The sequence below is a fragment of the Furipterus horrens genome, unplaced genomic scaffold, assembly GCF_987537825.1.
Source record: "Furipterus horrens unplaced genomic scaffold, mFurHor1.1.pri manual_scaffold_13, whole genome shotgun sequence".
Lineage (NCBI taxonomy): Eukaryota > Metazoa > Chordata > Mammalia > Chiroptera > Furipteridae > Furipterus > Furipterus horrens.
In genome coordinates this window covers 22,589,619-22,609,817 of record NW_028327183.1, presented here as the reverse complement: position 1 = coordinate 22,609,817, position 20,199 = coordinate 22,589,619, and the positions used below count along the sequence as shown (strand labels likewise).

The 20,199-nt window shown below is 42.2% G+C and overlaps 1 protein-coding gene across 1 annotated transcript in view; it reads right to left on the bottom strand.

Annotated features, from left to right (window-relative positions):
* Window positions 1–20,199, bottom strand: part of WWOX (WW domain containing oxidoreductase) — a 907,032-nt gene that overhangs the window by 840,245 nt on the left and 46,588 nt on the right. The window contains exon 5 of the mRNA XM_090260500.1: window positions 17,940–18,046. Coding sequence (XP_090116626.1) covers window positions 17,940–18,046 — 107 coding nt within the window. The remainder of the gene's footprint in view (window positions 1–17,939; window positions 18,047–20,199) is intronic.

The following is a 20,199-nucleotide window of genomic DNA, read 5'->3' as shown; positions in this document are numbered from 1 at the left end:
CATCTCCCTGAATATTATGGCTTATCGCATCTGCTGTATAACCCAGGCTTGGTTTTACAGTGGTTTCATTACCAACCATAAAAACTGTAACAGTGGAACTGTATAAACAAACCGAACAGTATTTTTCCTGTAAAACATGAATGTAATATAAATATTTGTCTTTGCCTTCTCTCAGCATCTGTAGTGAGAGCAGAAAATTCGTGCCATATGTTTATAGTATGAAGGGGGAAGAAAATAGATGTCAATGATTTATCGATGTGGGTGCCGGCTAAGCTATTTAATATTTTTAATTTACCCATTTTCTTTCACGTGTAAATTCCCCACAAATCAGAAAACCCTCATCATGGTCAGTTACCATGTTCACAAGTATTACTACAGACGGGTCTTTGCTGAGGAGATGAACAGGGTTCCATGAAGTCATTTCTTCAACAAGATGAGAAGCCACGCAGTGAATGGCGACATTAGACTGTGCCCTCTCCCAGCCCTGCTCGGCAGTTTTGAATATGAAGCCACTTCTCTGCAGCCTTCGAAAGACTTATCCTACCTCTAGCTGGAAGCGCAGCTGAACATTTGGGATCCTGACAGCTCCAGCTTTTCTCTTTTGTATCCTCACAGGGAGAAGCACTGAGCATGTTAAGTGGCTTCTGCCTTCTGTAGGACCTTACAATATGGTGGGAGGAAGTGTTATTGCTACCACTGAGGTCTGTGCCAAGCACAGACTCCAGCTTCACACGCAGGGAGCAACGGGGGATGCTTTCATTTCAGAGCTGCGATGGAGTCCTTGATGTGAAGTTGCTGAAGCCTGCCCAGAGTGTTTGTGCAGCCTTTTAGGATGCGAGCCGAGAGGCACAGAGAATGATTCAATTTTCTCCAAATTGGCTCACGGACCAGAGGTTTCTGGAAACTGTCACTATCCTACAAAATCCGATACTACAGCAAGGAACCTTTGTTTGTGCGCGAAGCCAATCGCCCAGCTGAGGCTCTGTCTGGTACGGAGGAGGCAGCCCCCGGTGGGCGGAGCTGCTGGTGGGAAGAGGGGAGGCTGGAGCACCTTGATGGGGGAGAGCCCCAGATGGGCCAGGCACGCGAGGCGACACCAGAAGCTTGCAGTGCAGTGAGCAGCACTCGGCGTGTTACCGAGCGCGGGCCCAAGCTGGGCGCTGTTGCCTCTAATCCTGACAGGCTTCCTATGAGGCCGGGATGCAGTGTCCCCATTTTCCGTGGGGAGATGGAGAGAGGCACATGGACGAGCACTTGGCTGAGTCCACATACTGCTATCAGCTGGCAGAGCCAGGATTCCAACGGACGGCAGGCTAGTTCCAAAATCGGTGCTCGCAACCAACAACTAGAAGATTGAAGTCAAAGGAAAACCTTCATACCTCTAACCAGCCGGTCCCACACAATCCAACAGTGATGAGAAATGCAAGCATTGTGTGCGCTCCTGCCCAAGTAATACTGAGCGCAGGCCATAAACCAGGTCTTGCGCTCCTCCTCCCCACCACACACAATACCCACACACCTAGCAGAGTGTTGATATTATTATGATAATAATAATTTACATGTCTGTTGCCACACCTGGACTCCTTGAGGGCAAGGATAATATGTATCCACATATGCTCAGAGTTTAGTGGGATACCTGGCATATAGTATCAATAAATGTTTGTTAATTAAGTAAGGAGACCACAGGCAAACAATATATAATGTGATCAGCGCCGTGATGGATGCATATTTAAAACAAAATGTGGGGACTGTGAGCTTCATGGAGGCAGGAGACTTTGCTTTTAGTCACTGCCATGCTCCTAAAGCCTCACTCAAAGAACAAGGTGGCTAACTATTTGCTGAAGAAAGGGGGTGAGGGCAGCAGAGAGGGCAGGGCAGTCCAGGAAAGCTTTGTGGGAAAGACACCCATGAACAGAAGTCTGCAGGACACAGAGGCACTGGTTAGTTAGGTGGACCAGCCTGGCTGAGGTCCCTCCAAACAGAGTGAAAGGTTTGGGAACAGCAATGAGATTGAGGTGTGGTTGGAATGAGGAAGAGGATGGTCAGAGATGAACCTGGACAGGTAGGCAGGGGCACGACCACACAGGGACCCCAAATGATGTTTTTATCATTGCTAGCATTTGTCCAGCACACGACACGCCCCCAGGTACCATTCTAGGCACTCTATGTGCAGGACTTCAGCTAATCTTCACAATGATCTTATGATTCAGATACTATTATCCTCCCCATTTTACAAACAAAAAAACTGAGGCAACAAGAAGTGAAGGTCCCTGGGTCCGTAAGTGGCAGAAACAGGATTCAGACCCAGGCAGACCAAATCCCACAGAACACATTTCACAGCTCAGCCCTTTCAGACTGATGAAGTAAGCATGTTTCAGCGTCCCTCCCCGAGAAAGTGCCTAGAGCTGAACAGGGACTCACTGATGCTAAATGAATCCTTCCCAGCGGCCATCATGTTGATCAGATGGGCTATTTACTCTTCTTGAGTAAAGTCTATATATACCCCCAGTTTGTCCACTTATAAATACTATGTTTAAAAAAAAAATCTATATTTAATTATACAGCATCAGTGAAATTTCACTAGGGGAATGATAATCTAACATAAATGAATGCTTCCAACAGAAAAAGCTGTAATTTAAAGTAAATTACTGTGTTAGCCAGAAAAAAATTTACTCTCTTCATAGAAAAAAAATATGCTCACTGGTATTAGGTAGTGCCACTCAATTAGAAAATTGCACCCATAGCAAAGAACCAAATAACCACCCGGAAGTCCTCCTCTCCCAGTGTAGATTTCACCGCTGATCCCCTCCGCGAGGAGTGTGCAGCCCGCTCTGGCCTGCGTTTCATTATGGCTTAAAGTCAATTAAGCCACGAATTGGAACAATCATTCCTCCTTTGCAAAGTATTGATATTTTTTCCCCCGGCCGCTTTAGGGCTTTTCCAGCACTCATGAGGAGATTTATGTTAGACAATTTCTTTCTGATTAAAACAAATCATAGCTCAACAATTCTAATTTCCTCCTTTCTGAGCAAGAAATGATCAGAGAATGCTGAAAACAGCGATCAAACCCATGATGCAGAGGCCGGCACTATAAAGCTCCATAAAAACACTCCTGAGAGAGGTCTCTCTCACTCTCCGCCCCCACCCCCACGCCCCACCCCCTCTCTCCCTCTCTGTCTCTTTGTGCCTTGATCTCTCTCCTCCTCTGGGCCTCCATCTGTCTCCATCTCGTGTGTGTGTGTGTGTGTGTGTGTGTGTGTGTGTGTGTGTGTGTCTCTCTCTCTCTCTCTCTCCCTCTCTCATTCCCCTTTCAGTACATATTTCTCTTCACAGGCTTCAGGACAATTACTTATTAACCAAAATAAAAGAGGGACCCTCAGATGTAAAGCCAACTCAAGCTGGTTTTCTAACCTAAGTAATGGGAATGAAAAGGTCTCTGTATTTACCTCCGAAAGCAGAGCGTTATCTGAGGCCTTTTAATTTTTAAAGCAGTTACTGATTTCTGATCAACCTTCTCTCTCTCGACTACACGCACCCTGAGGTTAAGACCAGCAGCCTCCTGGACCCATCCACTAGCCCTCGTATGTGTGCCCTGCACTCTTGGGTTCTGCCTTTTGAGCTGATCTTTCTACCTAAATGATCCATTTCTCTGTCCCTCGGAATCAGGCTGATTTATGAGCCATATCTTCAATACAGCAAAATCCCACTTCTCCAGAATGGCTAGGGAAGCTGGTTACCTGAGATTTCCCAAATCAGGATTAGTAATTTTCAAATAATGGAATGCAATATGCTTGACACAATGTCCCACAAATAACAACTCTTTCTTTAACAAGCTAGAAGGTAGTTGAAGAATTTGGGGGTACTTTAGTAGCCTCAACATGAAAATCAACTTACACAGCTCAATGCTTCAGAAAAATAATCTGATATTTGTCCTTTCTGCTGGCTGGGTTCCCAAAACAAACAAACCAAATGCTCCTTCCCACAGTGGTAGGATATTAGCTGCCCAGGTTATAACCTCCAAAGCTCAACCGTCAACCTTGCTATATATATCCTCAGTCATTCATTCAACAAATACTATTTATTGAATGCCTCATATTGACCAGGGACTATGCTACTCACCGGGGAAATGCTAAGCGGAATACAACAAGCCAGGCTTCTGTCCTCCTGCCCGACTTAATCTCTTGGGCATACATGCTGTGTGAGTTTGGACAAGGTCCTAAACTTCTCTGCTCCTAATATCTTCATCTGAAAATAGGATCTGTAATTTTAGCTACCTTGTACGGTTGTCCTAAAGATCAACAGAATTATGACATTTAAAGTGTTTTGCACAGTGACTGGTACACAATGCTAGCTACCATTTTAATTATTATTGTTACTATCATAAAAATAGGGAGAATTAAACAAGTCATCCAAGTGAGCATTCGGTGCTGGGTGTTTATCTTCCTGCCTTATAAGCAATTCTGCTCTTTTAATAAATAAATAAATACGTACTCACATACACATTTTTTTCTCACAGTAAGCAAATGGGCAGCATGGTAATCTGTCTCAAAATAAGGCAGAACTGCCTAAGTAACATTTGAGAGGTCAGTGGCCCTCTCTGAGCCTCAGTTTTCCTCTCTGTCGAGTAGGGGTGGGTGGTGGAAATGGATGATCTCAAAGAGCCCTTTCCAATTTGAAAACCTTATCATTTCCTGACCACGGTGTACCCACCCAAATGTAGTCAGTCCATTCATAGTTTTCCCTACAAAGACAAATGGCTTCACTAATTCATATCTAAATGTATCATTATATTATTCTTGCATTAATTGGCTTACCTCTGTACTATATGCCCTAAAAGTAATGATTAAAGGAGTTCTTCAAAACCCAATGGGGCATGTATGACTAAAAAAGTTTATTTTCAATGTACACGTTGAAGTAATGTACAATTCTATCTGCTTTTCTTTGAGGTCTGCAAAGATGCCATCCACAGCGGCTCAAGTCGGCAATGTGACCATGACCACTGACATCAATGTGTGCCAGTAATGCAAATTTACCCAGAGCTGAACATAAGCATTTAACCAGCTCTCAGCTGTCCACGCTTATAGATTAGACAAGCCACAGGTCATCCCAAACAGAAGGCAATGACCACTATGTACTTACTGTGAAAGGGTCTGGCTAGGTCTAACACTGAAGGCCATTCCTATTCTTCAAGTATCCATAAGAGGAGGATCCAAAAGGTTCCAGAAGGTGGGATAAACGATACAAGAGGAAGGGTCTGGAATAAAAATACAGCAGCCTGCTCGGCCACAAAAGATCTGGAGTCACACTTACACTTGCAACTGTGCGAGAAATAGAGACAGTCTTGGGCTGGAGGCTGGCAGAACTTTCATGGTAATGAAAACAGCAGCCTCTGAATAGGAAAAGTGCTAACAGGGGACAACCCAGACCTGAAGGGACGAAGGCCAGGGTGAAGCTCTACTCTGCCCTGTCAGAAGCCAGGCCTGACCCCTTCCGTGTGGAGTCCAGCCAGGCCAGCCACTCAAGTGCAGTCTCATTGGATTATTGGATTATCCTAAGTACGTATCTTGCTCAGAGTTCCTAGTCTTTCTCCTTGTTCGTGCTTGCTCTCCTGGCATAATTCTCAACATCCCCTCCTTTGGCTCTCAATACTACCTGGTCTGAACAATAAATGGTCTGATCACTTCACTCCTAAGAAAGAGTTGTGGGTAAGTAATCATGTTTCTATTTCCACAGAGTTTCTAAGAGTGAGAAATGTTGTCCTCCAAAGGTTCTCAGAGCAGGAAACATTGGAAGGGATGATTATTTTTATCCTTTGGGGCTCAGCGGATGGATTGAAAAGTATTCCTTGAATGTCAGGAAATAAGCAAGTAGACTCATCATCCTTCGCATCCTTCCCAGTTCATAGCTTCCACCTGACCAGCTAACGGCGTCTCCCAGCCTCTACCCTCCCCTTCTCCGATTCAGCCTGAGCATCCATCTTTCTACATCACCGAGTGTGGACTGTGTCCTCACACACACACTCAGATCCTTCAACGGCTGCTGGGACTTAAAGAATAAAGCCTGCTCTCCTAAGAGAATAGGATCCATGGCCCTGAATGATCTGGTTTTGAACGTCAGCGTCCGGCCTGCTCACCACACTGCACCCAAACCTGGCTCTTCTCCATTCCCCGGACACGCCCCCACGCTTCGCTCAGGCCCTCCCTGCCCCTGGAATGTGCCTTCACCATCTGGGCTGACTGCAACCTGCAGATTCTTCCGTCTTCAAGGATCCTATTTTGAAGCTCATGGGGAAAGAAGGCATCTTTCATGAGCTTTAGGAGTCCCACTCTTACCCTGCTTACCGGGTTCTGCAGGGGTACGATTTAGAAATAGCACCTCACATGTAAAGTCCTTAAGGGTAATGACAATATTCAAAACTGTCTTATATTACCCACTATACCTGGCACAGAACTGAAGTTTAATAAATAGTTGTATCATTTAAAAAAACTATCTCAAAATCTTTGGGCTAGTTGGTGAACTAGGTTGTGAGAACATTTTACTTTTGATAAGGAAACATGAAAATTTGTACCTGCCCTTTTAGAAAAGAGAAAAATCATACAGCATGGGAATTTTAGGGCGGAACTTCTCAACTTTTGTGTTTATTAGTCTCGTGGAGGGACTGCAAAACACAGATAGCTGGGTCCCCACCTCCAGAAATTCTGATCAACTAGGTCGAGGGTGGGGCCTAAGAATTTGCATTTCTAACAAGTTGCCCAGTGATGCTGACACTGTGGGTAGGGGACCATGCTTTGAGTAACACTGTGTAAGTCTCTGTAGAATTGGAAACCATAGGGATTAATCAATGGGATGCTACTGAGACCATTACAAATGTGCCCTCTCCTTTCCTGCCTTAAAAATAGCACCCTGCCAGCCCCCTTTTTCATTTTGTCTTCATATTGCTTACAATTTGGTGTAGATTTTAAGCATCCAGTAATTCATCAACTAATTCTCTCCTGGCTACACATTCCAAGTAATTAAAGTTCAGTAATAACTTATTCTTTCTGCTCCAGCACCTGCATTTCATTTATTTATTTTCCCAGAGTCGTAAATCTGAAGGGCTGTCAAAGTGCCATAATATTAGTGCAATAATCAAAGTTAATTAGCCCCTCTCAATAAACAACAACAAAGCCATTACAAAGATGCAGCGAAGTTTCTCCCAGCTACCCAGTGTATAGATCACACTGTAGCTGGAACAATTAGAACCTGAGAATGACCGGGTAAATGAATGCCATGTTCTTCAGTCATTTTAGGGGAGACTGTGTTCTTCATTCGCACTGATTCATTAACTCTGGGGAAGGTGAAGCAGATCTGGGCTCCGAATCTGCCACCTGCTGAAGGACACCAAAGCAGACAGAGTTCTCCCCAGCTGCTATGCCTTACCATGCACATCCCAAAATCCAACAATAAAAGAGGGACAGAGGGTGAAAAGAAATGAGAGGCCAGCCTCACCACCAAGTTTAGTAAGCCAAGGTCTTCAATAACAATGGATTCATTAATTAGGGAATTTGAAAGATGTGCAGATTAGTTGGGTTCTGATGAGCAGGTGGCCCAGTAGAACGTGGCAAACAGAACCAGGGCAGGTGAGTAGAAGACGCTTAGAGGAAGAGTCTGCCTTTGGTACAAGGGAGGATTTTCTAATTAAGAGATCTGCAGAAATAGGATGGGATGCCTCGGGAGGGAGGGGCTTATCCATCACTGGAAGAGTTTACGCCAAAGTCAGCTGATCTCTGTCCAGGGACAGATTTTAAAATGCCTCCAGTCACTTCCAAGGCTTCCTTTTTTCAGGGTCTTCAAAATCTAGCTACATCTGCATGCCAGCTGACTTAGGGGCAGGACTGCTTCCAGGTGAGTCCCCTGGGGACACAGGGTCGGTTCTGCCAGTTCCACTTCTCTCCTGCACTGACCCCAGCCTCTGCAAAAGACCAGCCAGCTCCGTACTGGAGCACGGGCACAAGGGACATGGACGTCACCTCTCTGCCCCACAGCGATAGGAGGAACCCTCCGCTCTCTACCTCAGCTCATCTCAGTATGAACTGACACTGATGGGAAGATGAAAAGAGGTGTGGCTGCTTCCTAGTACTCTGATCATTTGAAGGAGAAGAATAAGGAAGAGGAGAAAGAGAGGGGAGAGGAAGAAGAAGTGGAAGATGGGGAGGGACAAGGAGGGTGAAAGGGAGGAGGAAACGTTTTCCAGGAAGATTTCTGAGGGCCAACCTCAGAAATCTGTGCTGAATAACTCAGCCTCTCCTAAAGCTACCATTTTCTGAGTCTTTACTCTGTGCCAGCTTCTGTATAAGAGAGCACATGTGTTACTTCACTTCATCCTTACCATGACCCTGATAGCCATTATTAACACCATTCTGCAGAAAAATGAATCCGGGTTTAAAGAGATGACTGAATTTGCCCAGGGATACCCAGGGAGCACATGTTGGAATCAGAATTCGATCCCAGGTCTACATGACTCTAAAGCTTGTGCTACTTCGACAGCACTGGGCTGCCTCCCTATAAATTAAAAAACAATCTATTTTAAACACATGCTTAAAGTACACCTTAACCAACTGCAGTGTGTGCTGCCCTGTTCTGCAACTGGCTACCTGGCTGGCTACAGGTGTATCTCTGTTTGTCCTTGCGTATGAGGTTTTAGTGCACAAAAGGTGTTCCTCCTCTCTGCTTAATCTCACACCTGCTACGTGTGAGATTCTCTGTAAATGCCCCATAATAAACATGAAAAACAGCCTCTAGCATATTTTCCCCTCTTAAATAAGAGAGCCTAAATGCCTAGTGGCCAGAAGCAGGTCTTTCAGCCATCAGCTGAATACCATCTGAGGATGAAATCTGTCTCTTCAAACTATGTCAAAATTGCTTAATAAGAACTCGGGGGACCCCACGGTAATGCGAGGATGCATCTGCTTCGGATCTCACATGATTGGGAGTGATGGCGTGGAGCCGGCCACCTAGGCTTGACTTTCACTCTCTCAAACTCTGCGGTTAATCACAACCCTGGTTATACAAAGGTTACACTGAATATAAAGTTTGAAAGATACTGTTCAAGACCGAGAAGGTGGCCAGAATTTCTTTTAAAAAAAGAAAGAAAAGAAAGCAAACACAGAGACAGTGATCAAAGAACAATGAATAGCACTCCAGATTAGGTCAAGGCAAAATTTTCGCAATGAGAAAGAAAATGGAAAACTTAGAGGGTAGGTACTAAGCACATGTTTTAGGCATTCTGGAGACAGAGAAAAGTCAGAATATTTTAGCAACCAATTATGTCTATGAGGAGGATGAATAATTTATCTGATAAAAATCTTTCCTGGGCTTGTGACAAGAAAGGTCAAACAGCCAACTTAAGTAGAACAGTAAGTACAATATACACCACTTGAAGTGGAAGTCTGAGGAGAAAAGAGCTTCCTTTGGTGAGTTTCATCAACTCCATCGGGTTACACAAAGCCACTTGTGAAGCTCTCTTTCCTAGGGAACCACAGGTATCCTCAGAACATAAACAAAGAAACACTCATGCATAAACACGCAAATCTCTCTGAATGCAATACTGGGTTAAGTCCTTGATAAAAAGAGGCCAGTCTTCTGACGACGCACACCAGGAATATTGGATTGAGTAACAAGATGGCTTTGGGGTTAGAAAAATATGGCCTCCTATCCTGGATCTACCACATAGCTGCCAGCTGTGTGAGCTCAGGCGAGCCTTTTCCCTTCTTCTAGCCTCCAATGCTTTGTATGCAAAATGGGTTTAACAAACCCATAACATAAATATTTCATTACTAAACGCTCAGCATAGTATCTAGTACAGAGACAGCTATGAATACCCAACCTCCACCCGCAGGTGACCATAACAATGTGACATTTTGCAAACAAAAATGTCCTGAGGGAGAACTCTAGAAGTTTATCTTTACCTTTGTCTGTATGTGTATGTGCTTATTGATTTAAGCAAGTGGTTTATATAGTTCTTGCTGGCTCACAGACTTGTTGATATCATACTTTATTTATTGAAAATCCAATACCATACATAAAAACAATTTTTAAAGCAAAGAAATGAGGAACAAATCTAGAGGCTGACTTAAGATGAACTTTTCCCAATAACCTATGACTATTAATAATATTAATAGTTTTTATATTTTTCTTTAGCTGAAGATCATTCAAAACAATGAGGATGAGCCCTATAACTTGTGATGCGCTGAACAGTGGTGATCTTTTCTGAGACAAGTCTCCAGCTCAGACAGGCATGAGGCTTGGGCGGTACCCGCCATGCATGCTGCACGACGCCCCCAGTACGCACACACCATATAAAAGAAGGCGTCACAACTTTGGCCTTCGATCTGTAAAGGCAAATTATGGGATTTAAGCTCTAGTTATCAAAGGAGATTGGGGGAGATTCCTGCACAACTCAAAGCTATACCATCATAAAGTCACTGAGTGGATTTAAGGGAGCCTAAAAATAGCTGGATTTCACCAGTTGTTCCTAAAAGTGCAAGCAATTTATTACTCAACATCCTAGCCCATCACTCCTTAATATCATATCTTGAAAACACAGGGCTTTTGTATCTATTAAAAGGAGAGTATTATGCTTAGTGAAATGAGCCAGGCTGCGAAAGACAAATACCACATGATCTCACCTGATCCAGGAACCTAATGAACAACGCAAACAAATGAGCAAAACAGAACCAGAGTCACATAAACAAGTATCTTCTGTCAGTGACAAGAGTGGGGGGAGGGGGGTCACAAGGGGTGGGGGGAGAAGCGGAAGGGTCTAGTCAAGGAATTAGTATAAATGACCCATGGACATGGACAGCAGGGTGGGGATTGACTGTGGGTGATGCGGGAGGTGTGCGAGGCAGGGGAGAGCAATGAGGGGAAAATGGGACAACGGTAATAGAACAACAATTAAAAAATAAAAAAAAAAGCACAGCAAAGTGTTGAACCCACATGCCTAATACATTGGTTGATACCTAAGTATTCCATAGCTGAAAATAATATTAAAATTATTATTCCCAATGTTAAATGAAGCTGCAATATGACATAATTCTGTCAGCTTTCCACATGCCTTCACTCCAACTAGATAAATAAACCTGGTATCAACCGTATTGACAACTAGAATAATTATAGCGCTTCAGTCTCCCCAGCATCAAACTATATGACTACAATCAACAGAGCATGTGCTCTCCCTAACACATGTACATTCCATTACCTCTGACTAATAAATCTTTTCTTTTTACCCCTCATCTCCCTGCTTTCTCAATAACCATTTTGATACGAACCGTTGCTCGCTGTTCCTGATGACTGATCCCTTAATCATCTTCCTTAAATATATGCAAAGTGTATTTCTTTGTAAATACAAAAGAAAAAGCAATCACATAAATAATTAAGATGGCTTTTCAAATGACAGTTGAGCGCTAATATGAGCTCCACTGGAAAATACTAATCAACAAACTAAATACACATCTATTAAAATGTAGGAGTCCAGACAGATGAAGACGGACAAATAATTCATTGCAACTCCATTGGAATCATGCTGATAAACATCCTCCCTACAGCTCCTCTTTCAACTACTTGGAGAGTTAAGAAAAGTAAGCATCTCTCTGTACTCTCATGTATAAACAAGAAATTATTATTATTGTTGTTATTAATAGCAGTAGCTAACATTTAATTAAACACTTGACCTATTCCTGGCTACGTGTTAAATACACGTACAGTCAATGCATTTAATACTCACAGTCACCCATATCTCCGGGCATAGAGATTGGTATTTGGATTTTACAGATGAAGAAACTAAGGTTTAGAGAAGTTAAGAAACTTGCCCCGGGTCTACATAGGCTGATCTGCCTCTAATCTCTGCCATTATAACGCAGCACATTTTATAGCAGTTGTTATCAAGGGAAGAGGATTTGCCCTCCTCAAGGGACATCAATCCCCCACAAGGGACACCTGCCCAGGAGGCATCTTGAAAACCACCCAGCCTTCCTTGGAACTCTTAGTTAGACACCGGTGAGAAAACAAGAACAGCTGAGCTGAATCTCTGGTGCACTGCCCTAGCCGAAGGTATGTCATCCTCATCAGTCTCTAGGATGACTTGTCGGCTAGGCCACATAAAAAGACAGGTCAGAAAAGACTGGGCTCTAAGTCTCTCTCAGGGACCAAACCTTCCCATCAAACTCAACATACATGGATCACTTCTCCCTTATAATGGGAGAATGGGTCCAAGATGCATTCTGGGGAATCAGGAGTAGGTCTCATAACAATTCCAAGAAAGGGCTACCAGCTCCTCTTGCCACGCCAGCCCACTTCCACCAAGCTCATTGGTTATCTCAGTCCCCAGCAGGTGCTAGAGCTTTAGAACAGTCACTGGGCCACACAGTTCACAAACGGCAGCCATACTTCCTGTTCCCCTCTTTAACTGATAAACAGATGCAGGAAGGGCCTGGCACGAGTGAGGCAGGCTGGACACTCAAAACAATCCCTCCCCCTCGTTCAATGCCTCCTCCACCACAGCTCGTTCCTCCGTTACCCAACTCGTAGGTAGGTGGGGGACCTCAGGTCCATCTGCTCCCGCTCCGTTCAACCTCATTCCTTCCCAGGACCAGAAGTATGGGACCCCAGGTTTTAGGAATCGAAAATGTAGAAACTGTAGTAAGGTAAGGAAGGAGGAGAGGAAGGAGGAAGTGAAAGCCCCACTTAGCCTTTCAGGAGCCCTGCATTCGGGTGTGGGTTTTGCTGTGACTGTTTATAAGTGCATTTTGATACCTTATCAGCTATTGTTCTTTCTATACAACGTCTCTTGGAATCCTTAGATCTCAGTGTGGAGCATGGGACAAGCCAGACATCCATTAGAACAACAACAAAACCGCGATCCGATAAATTCTTACTGAGTAAAGAACAGTAAAAACCATGGCAATGCAGGGTTGCAACAGACCTAGCAGGGGGCCAGCCTTAGAGCATCCACGTGAAGGCCACACATACAGACAGTGCTGCCTAAGAAAAGAGAATCCACTCCATCCTGAAAACAGGAAGATAAACTACAAACTTCCTACCCAGCCAGCTGGATGAGCTCCTTGGAATAATGACAAAAGTAATAAGTACTTGCCTTCGAGGTCAGTCTGCAATCCACTTAAGGAAGGGAATGAGGTAGACCACACCACAGCCTCAGAAGGTGGACTGCTTAACAACATAGACAGGAACCCCACTTCCAGAGATGCTTCATCTCAATATGATTGGGGGCTGAAGGACCCATCCTCCCTCCTTTTTTAATTATGGTAAATGGATTGGCCTTTTAAGAGGGTGGTTTACTTCTGCAGTGTCTGTGTTATCCAATTTTAATTGTTTTCCATTCTTCTCTTATTTCTAACTTTGGAGCCTCCAAAACATCTCAGCAGGAGGGCATTTGCCCATGAAATCATTATTATTAGCAGTAATTATATATAGGCTCTTAATATAATCCCATATGAAATGTGTTCCCATTTAAGTTATATTTTATTAAATAGCTGGATTGCCCCAAAAGTGGTTTGAGAACTCTATAAAGGATATTTTCTTTTTCATTTTTTTAAGTATATTTTATTGATTATGTTGTTACAATAGTTCCAATTTTTCCCCTTTGCTCCCCTCCGCCCAGTACCCCCTTTCCCCAGCAATCCCACCCCCCTTAGTTCATGTCCATGGGTCATGCATATAAGTAAAGATATTTTCAATGAAAAAGGATTGCTTAAGACAATAAGGTATGTCACAGTAGAAATAGGATTAATCCTGAAATTAATCACTCAAATAGCACCTAATGATTTTGAAAGCAAAGCGTGAAAGGTAAGGAACACGTCTGGTGCTGGATGTAGTAGGAAAGCCAGGCTGTGGGTGGAGCACATGGACTTTGGGTTTGCAGGACAGAGGGACGTGCCAGAAGCTGTGCTCACCAGTGTGTGGCTCTAGGCAAGTCTCCTCACCCTTCTGAGCCCCACATCAGCTCTTCTGTAAAACCCAGAAAACCAGGCTTTTGCATCCTCCTGAATAAGAACATAAAGTGCCTTGCCCAGCACACAGCACGTGACAGAAACACAATACAAGGTGGGGCAAAAGCAGGTTCACAGTTGAACATATGGAAAATGATACAATAATTAATAAGAAATAATATAAGAATAAACTCAGCGTTTCGCAAACTCAACTGTAAACCTATGTTGCCCCACCCTGTAAACGGTGGCCCTTGGGTGTCCCAAGGAGGGTGTATGAGTAATGTCCACTGGCCTGAAGGCAGACATGAGTATTCTGGATCAGAGGAATTCTGGGAATGTGCAGTGAGGGCTGGAAGAGGAAGGCCAGGCAGGGAAGAACAAGATGGAAGAGGAAGTATGAACTCTTATCTCCCGAGCTGAGCTGAGGTTGCCCATGGAGCCTCGGCACATGCGAGCCAACACTGAGTCAAGCAACCTAAGGACTTCTGAATGAGCTTTTGCTGCAACAAAAAACTTTGGACCATTTTGAGAATCTCCTGAGAGGTACCAATATGTTGCAGTACCTGCTTAGTTCCGATACTGTTATAGGATTCATCTCCAATAAAGTGTGAACGAGCTCAAGCTGGCTAGCAGCTGGGAAAACTGGAGTAGGTCAAACTGACCTTGAGAAACACAAGAAGGTGGTATTTAATGATGTAACAGATAAAATTCCTTCACAGAAATGAAGGAAGGGCCCGAAGGAAACTGGACCAGTTCATATGGAGAGTGGGGAAGTGGGGAGGGCCTGAAACCCCAGCTCAACATAGATTGCCAAGGGAAGTTCCCATACACGCAGCACTGTGTTAATAGTGCAATGACAGGAGGTAGTAATGACAGCTTTTGGTGCTGAATTTGACCTTCCATACCCCAGCCCAGGGGGAACAGGGAACACTGCATGATGGGATTCACAGAAAACAAGCGAGCGGATGAGAGAGATAGTAAAAGGGTTGAGTTTCTTCAGTCTACAACCTACAAAATTTGCTGTAATGTTTGAAACACCATGTGAGTTATTAGTTTTGTTTTTGTTCCCATTTCCTGTGCTCACATCCCTGCCGGTGAAATTTCGGGGTAATTTTTTCTCTGGGAGTGCTGTTTCCTGGTCAACCTCAAGTTACTTCAGGTAGAATGAAACTGTACAATGGTAAATCCTGTCATCTGAAACTGATTCATAGGAACCCAGTTACGGCTTAAAATGCAAGAAAACTAAATGGTGGGTCTTTCAGATCATCCCATTCAACCGTCTTCATGAGAGATGAGAAAACTGAGGCACCAAATAGATGGGAAGATTTGCCAAAATCCCATAGATGATTAGAGCAAATCCAGGAACTTCTGCCTCTAAGCATCAAACAGTAGATATAATGGGATAAACTCAGACTCCATTCTCATATATAAAGAAAAAGGAAGACAATTTTTAAAATGCATAAATAATTGTGTCTTAGCATTATCTTCCAAGACTAGTTTAAACATTAATGTTATTGGATAAGATGGTTATTACAGTATCACTAGGGCCACTGGAATCTGATTTTTCTAATTTAAATATAACACCAAGGAGGAAAGCTTTACAAGTTTGACACTCTCTGGTGCTGGGCACTCTTCTACACTGACAGTGTGGCTAGAAACTGGAACAACACTAGATGAGAAACTGGGAAACTGCTACCAGTATTTTAAAAACACCTGCCTCTAACCCAATGAGCCCGGTGCTAAGGATCTGCCCTAGGAGTGTACTCACAAAAGTATATATTAAGAATGCTCACCGTTCCACTGTGAAGGCCCAGTTTTGAATGAAAATGCAATAAAGCCTGAACTTTCAGAGAGTACCACATGGAGTAGTGAAATAATGAAGGCATCCCGAATGTCCTCCAAAAAGGGGCACTGGTTAAATAAATTACAGCATAAACACATACTGGACTACTGTATAGCAGTTAAAAATAATGAGGTAGATCTATATGAGCAAGATAAGAAAAGAGTTGTATTATTAAGTAAAAAAAAAAAAAATCAAAGTATATTACGTGTGTGTGTTTGCAAGCATACACAAACTTTTTCTGGAAGAATACACAAGCAAGGTTAATGATACTTATATTCCAAGAGACAGACTGAGAGGGAATTTCACTTTTTACTTAATACTTTCCCATTTTGTATTAAGATATAAACCATAAGCTATATATTACAATTTATTCTCTTTATACAATTCTAAAAATTACTGCTATACCAACTAATAGAGGTTATTAGTTTTTTAACTTTGTCATTAGAAAGATACTAAGATAATCAGGAAAACAATGGACCCTATTTTGTATTTTTAATTTAACCCCAAATAATAAATCCAGTGAGATTAAGGCACAGGTTTATTTGAAATACAATGAGTTTAAAATTCTGCTTGAGAAAGCAGAAACAAATCTTCCTTTTCTTGACTTTCATAAATTTTCAATCCAGAACCCCAGACATTCTCTTAAACAAACCATGGTCTATTTCTTCACATGGCAAGAAATATTCCACAGTGTTCAGAACATAAAGACAGCCTTGGCACGGATGCTCCAACCCCCTTCACGCTCCAGTCTCAGGCACATGGCTGTCATCTCCTCCTCCACCTCCTCCATTCCCTTTGTCTGCTGCGACCTTACCCCTCTCCCACCTGCCCCCTAGTCTTTCTTGAGATCTCAGCTCAATTAATTCTTTCTTGGGAACTCTGATGCCCCCACCTCCCTGGCATTAGTCTCCATTTGGGAGTGCCGCATACGTCTTAGTACCATGGACTGTTATCCCAAGTTTACACTGAGGTTTGTATTTCTTTGCTTAAATCTGTCTTCCTCTCTAAGCTGAAAGTTCTACAAAGACAGTGGGAACCTCTGTTTTTCCTTAACTGTAGGCCCCAGTACCTGTGATGGTGCTGCACTTCATGAAAATGTAAATAAATGACAACTGAATAAATGAATGCCGTCTATACCTCACACCAAAGCCCAGTGGTCATGTTTTAAAAAAAATGCATCAGACTCTGTCACTCTTGGCTCAGACCCACTAATGTCTTCCTCACCATTGCCTCTGAGCCCCCACGTGATACCCCCGGAGCATCTCTGGAACCTCCTCCCCTTCCACTTGGCTCCAGTCACACTTGCCTCCCTGTTGATTCTTGAATCCTTCAGGCATGTTCCTAACTCTGTGCCTCTGCACATGCTGTTCCCATTGCTTAAAAAGTATTTTCCTTGACATTGGCACAGCCTACTTCTTCATCCCATTCAGGTCTTGGATCAAATGTCACCCCTTTAGAGGGTTCTCTGCTGATCCCCCAATCTGAAAGAGTCCACACTGTCCCACTTTACCCCTCACACACCTTCATTACCTTTCACTGTATTTATAACAACCTGACACTATGTAAAATATTAGATGTAATTATCCCTTTATGGTCTGTTTCTTCTACCTAGAAAGTATAGAGAATTTGTTTTGTTTGATGCTCTATCCTTAGCCCCAAGAGCACTTGCAAGCTCTCAATGAATATTTGTGCATAGACATATCAATACCAACATCTACACAGAGAGAAAAAAGTACAAAGGAAAAACCTGAGACAGGGTTAAAGTCTGCTCCTTTCTAAACCTAAAAACCATAAGTATAGCAACCTAAGTTGTATTCAGGGGTGTTAACCACATTTTACTTTTTTTAATAAATGAGCCAGACGAGTAAACATTCTCCAACCTCTGACTAATAAAGCAGATAACATTGACAATGAACTATAAACAAATGTGTGGATGATAATAGACTTGCTTGTCCTTTTCATTCATAAAGTAAACAAAGTGAATATGGCCTTAAAAATAAAGAAAACATTATTCCAAGAGCAATAAACTTTATGCAGTATACTAAAACGCCCATATGTTTATCCCAGCATGTGTGTTTGACAATTAGAAAAACGGTCAAGTGCTTGCTTACCCATTCTCTTAAAATGCGTGACACAGCTTCACTGGCTCTTGTCATATTCCTACAGGCCAGGATCACATGAGCACCATGGAGGGCAAAAGACTTGGCAGTTTCAAACCCTATGGTTTAAAGGAAAGTCAACATTAGAAAATGCAAATACAAAACACTGAGTCATGATGAATGGCCTTTATTGAGCATTACATACTCTACCCTAGTGGTCCTCAACCAGAGGCAATTTAGCCCCCTAGGAGACAGTTGTCAAAAGTCTAAAGACATTTTTAGTGGCCACAATTGGAGATGGCACACTATACGTATCTCATGGACCAAGGCCCAAGATGCTACAAAATATCCCACAATGCACAAGACAGCCCCCACAACAACTAGTCATCTGGCCCAAAATGTCAACAACGTTGAAGCTGAGAAAACCTGCCCCAGGAACACACTGATTTCAGAGGTGAAGGCCAGGCCATACTCTTGTATTATGTGTGTAATATATATATATACACACACACACACACACACACACACACACACACACACACACATATGTGTGTGTATATATATATATATATTATATATATATATATATATCTCCAATAATAAGGTGCTATACTTAACCCCAAACCCAAATATATCTGGAATTACATTAAATATAAATGGACTAAAAACTGCAATCCAAACATACATAACATATATATACACACATACATATATGACTAAGCAAAAGAGGTTACGCTAGGCCACTCAACCAATAAAAGCTGAATTTGGAAACCAAGTTGAGAGTCCAGGATGTGACCCACGGTGTCAAAAAAACAATAGTAATACTATCAAAAGACAGATTGTTAGACTGCATAAAACACACATATACACTATGCTCCTTACAAAGTGTATGTGTTACGTTTTAGATCTTCAAACATAATGATAAGAAAGTTAAAAGTAAAAGAATGAGAAAGAATGAACTGTGTAACTAAAAGAAGTCATATAAAAGAAAAGGCTGAATATCTCATAATACTAAGTTCCAATCCACTAGGAATATGTGACAATTCTAAATTTGTATTTACCCACCTCTGTGTGTGTGTGTGTCAAAAATTGACAGAATTAAGAGGAAAAAATAGACAAATTCATAATCAGAGTGAAGGATTTTTAATATATCAATAATATAAAATAAGCAGGCAAATAGGAAGTACAGTATTCCCTCACTTATTGCGGGTATTACATTCTAGACGCCCCCCCCTCCCCCGCGATAGGTGAAAATCTGCAAAGTAGGAACCTTACATTTATTTTAGTATTTATATATATTTTAAGGCTTTATAAACCCTTCCCACACACTTATAAACCATTCCCAGTCCCTATTAACCTTTCCCACTCCCTTATTAACCTTTTCCACATGTTTATAAACACTACTTATGTTCTTAAACATATTCTATACTCTTAAGCCTACATAACTTTAACAACATACGTATACAGTACCACAAAATCCCGCAACGTAGCAAAAAATCTGTGATAAATAATTAAATATAATGTTTTTAAAAATCCCATGATACAGTGAGGCCCGATAAGTGAACCGCGATACAGAGAGGGACTGCTGCATACAGAAGATATGAACTACATAATGGATAAACTGGAAATAACTGAATATGCTAAACTCTGAACACAACAGCAAAATGTACATTCAACTACTTAAGAATATTTACCAAAACTGACCACATGAAGGGCCAAAAGCAAGTCTCAATAAACTTCCTCTTGGACCAAAATGGAATAAAATTAGAAATCATTAAAAAGATCCCAGAAAATTACTCTAACTAAAAACTAAGCAATATATATGCTAAATAAGAAATTATGACTCAAAAACTTAGTGAAAATTAGAAAATATTTTAAACTGAAAGATTACAAAATTGTGCATATCAAAGCTAATGGAACATAGCTAAAGCCATGGATAAAGGACAACCTATAGCCTTACATACATATATTAAACAGAAGATGAACTAAGTGTCCATTAAGTAAGAAAATCTTTAAAGCAGATAATTAAGTCTAAAGAAAGTATAAGGAAGGTAATAAAAATAAAAGGAAAAACTAATGAAGATAAAATAATCATAAAATACAGAGAAACAAAGAAGCCAAAGTCTTTTTCTTGAAAATAACTTGATAAAGGGGTGGCCAGACTTCCAGAGAGCAAGTGGGAGGGTACACGGGCCAGCTCACAGGAAGCACACAAGTAAGCAACATCTGGGAGCAATAAAGGACATCACTAGAGATCCTACAAACCCTAGCG